Below are 2680 nucleotides of genomic sequence, written 5' to 3'. Positions count from 1 at the left end.
CAGATATTTCTGTTGGTGGTGGATCCTGCCAGATATTTCTGTTGGTGGTGGATCCTGCCAGATATTTCTGTTGGTGGTGGATCCTGCCAGATATTTCTGTTGGTGGTGGATGCTGCCAGATATTTCTGTTGGTGGTGGATCCTGCCAGATATTTCTGTTGGTGGTGGATACTGCCAGGTATTTCTGTTGATGGTGGATGCTGTCAGATATTTGTGTTGATGGTGGATCCTGCCAAATATTTCTGTTGGTGGTGGATGCTGCCAGATATTTGCCTTCCCTCCAGCTAGCAATTCAAAATTAGTCAATTGTGTAGTTTTGTGTTTAACAACAAACAAACATAATAGTAATTTTTTATTACTTAGATAGTTGGTATAATAATTAGAAACCCTGGTTTCAGTTAGTTGATTATTTTTGTAACATTTGTATAATCATAATATTGATTAATTGATTGAATTGTCCAGCTCTAATTATTAGTTTATTATAATAAATAATGTTAAACATTTAACAATTGAAATAATGTTAAACATTTAACAATTGGAAAGTCCTTATATCAGGTGAAATGTTGCTACAAATAAGTTGAAATAGATATTGTTTAATGTAGGTTCAATGAAGAAAGAATAGTTCTGTTTACATAAATTGTGGCTAAACAATCCATGTAAACTTAAGGTTAGTATAAGGAGTTCCATGTAAATGTTAGCCGGATTTCATAACTGTTTCTCACTAGTAGACATGTTAGACAGTAACGGAAAACTGGAACAACCAGAATCACCTGGTGATGCACTAGTATGTGAACAAGAGAAACAAGAATTCCTAACTCCAGAAAGTTCTCCTCCTAACACAACCAACGATCATGGCCATTCAGTAGAGATGGTGACCGATGAATCAGGACCAAGTACGAGCAGTGGAAGAGAGGATAAACTCAGCGATGAGAATGTAGAAAGTGGTATGTATTACAGTGAGTTTGTTAATCAGATTAATGACTTACTTCTCACAATTTCCGTGACTCGTGGAAACCATGTATGTTTAGTTTTCATGTATCAGATCGAAACTGTAAAAGTAAGGTCACCTCAAGGACAAAGGTGTGACAATATATAGTAATGAGGTAATTCTGAAAGTCACTTGTGTATATTCAATTAAGGGTGGTTTGGTTAACGCAAATTTTGTTTTGCATTTCTGCCCGAGAAAAGTTGGCATGATTCAGTGATGCTTTTAGGACGTGAATTATCATTAGAGCCAAAGGAATCTTACACATGCAATTAGCACGTGAATTATGCTTATTTTATGTATAAATATTGTTTTGTCTTTATCAACCTTTCTTTTGACCATTAATTGTCATGTGGTATGTCGGCAGCCTTAATAGATTACGTAACACAATAGTTAGGTTCCCGTCTGGATGGAGCACGAGGACCATGAACAAATTTTTAGCGCGTTAATAAAATAGTCCACGAGTCAGAGTTGTAGAAGGAACACGTGATACCCAGGGTGTGTTAAAGGTTATGAAAATTATGCTTTGCATGAGTGGTGACAACATTATTTATGTTAAAATTCGTACTTCTTGGAGGCGTGGTAAATAAACTTGGGAATAGTTGAGGTCTGGAGAGAAAATGTCACAATTCCCACACCAGGGGAAATTTGGGATTTTTTAAAATATTGCCTCATGAAATTAAGAACTTAAGACATGTATACTACTAACACTTGCATTATCAGCTATATTTATGATAAGAAAGTAGTTTAAATTTTGAATATAACTCACAAAAACCTCATGATATGCTCATAAAAAGATATCTATAGCAAAGTATTAATATATGAGAAGTGTACTTGGTGAAGAATATTCCGTTGTTTAACGGTTCTTTAAATGTATTAAAAGTTGAAATGTAATAATCGCGACTGTTAATATCCAATGGATTAACAGACTTTCTTGTGTATGTTCTGAAAACAGCATGACCGATCATGTTAAAACTTTGCAAGGTGGCATTTAAGTAAATTATGACCTGACCTACAGTGTTTTATTTTGTTTTAAATCAACACAGAAATCAAATGGTCGAGGATTTCAATCCTAGCCAAAGTGTGGGAACCATGCTGTTAGCTTGATATATCAAACATGGAAGAGTTTACAAGCTTAACCATCCAAGACGCTACAATACGTATTGATTTACAATTTTCCTGACAGTATTATTGACTTGAGAAAGTATACGTGTGACGGTTGAAATATAAAGTTATACGTCTGTAACAGTCTGTTTAAAATATTACTGAAAATTCATATTTAACATAGGCCTTCTACCCTCAGCTACTTGACTCCATGTGTCCCATTTTACTGACACCAAGGGTACTGCCATTACTTCTTTATGTGTGTGAGCTCTATAAGTTAGGTTCAAAGGTTGTGTCCCTCAAGTACCTATTGGTTAACATTTAATGACAATAGCTCTTTGTTACACTAAAGACCGACCACTTTTTTTAAAATGATAGCAAACTGAGATTTTGAAAAAATGGCTAAAACTTAAGAACAAATGAGCTTAGCAGCTAGACCTACATTATTGAGAGTGGGGAATTGTGTCGTACAGCTAGACCTACATTATTGTGTTGTACAGCTAGACCTACATTATTGAGAGTGGGGAATTGTGTCGTACAGCTAGACCTACATTATTGTGTTGTACAGCTAGACCTACATTATTGAGAGTGG

The 2680-nt window shown here is 35.2% G+C and overlaps 1 protein-coding gene across 1 annotated transcript in view; it reads left to right on the top strand.

Moving 5' to 3' along the window:
* Nucleotides 1–717: 717 nt before the first annotated feature.
* LOC106473824 (targeting protein for Xklp2 homolog) overlaps nucleotides 718–2680 on the top strand; it is a 14494-nt gene continuing 12531 nt past the window's right edge. The window contains exon 1 of the mRNA XM_022402210.1: nucleotides 718–943. Coding sequence (XP_022257918.1) covers nucleotides 730–943 — 214 coding nt within the window. The 5' untranslated portion in view covers nucleotides 718–729. The remainder of the gene's footprint in view (nucleotides 944–2680) is intronic.

This window comes from Limulus polyphemus, unplaced genomic scaffold (assembly GCF_000517525.1).
Source record: "Limulus polyphemus unplaced genomic scaffold, Limulus_polyphemus-2.1.2 Scaffold6535, whole genome shotgun sequence".
Classification (NCBI taxonomy): domain Eukaryota; kingdom Metazoa; phylum Arthropoda; class Merostomata; order Xiphosura; family Limulidae; genus Limulus; species Limulus polyphemus.
Note: the sequence above shows the minus strand (reverse complement) of the source record. Positions and strands in the feature narration are given on the sequence as shown.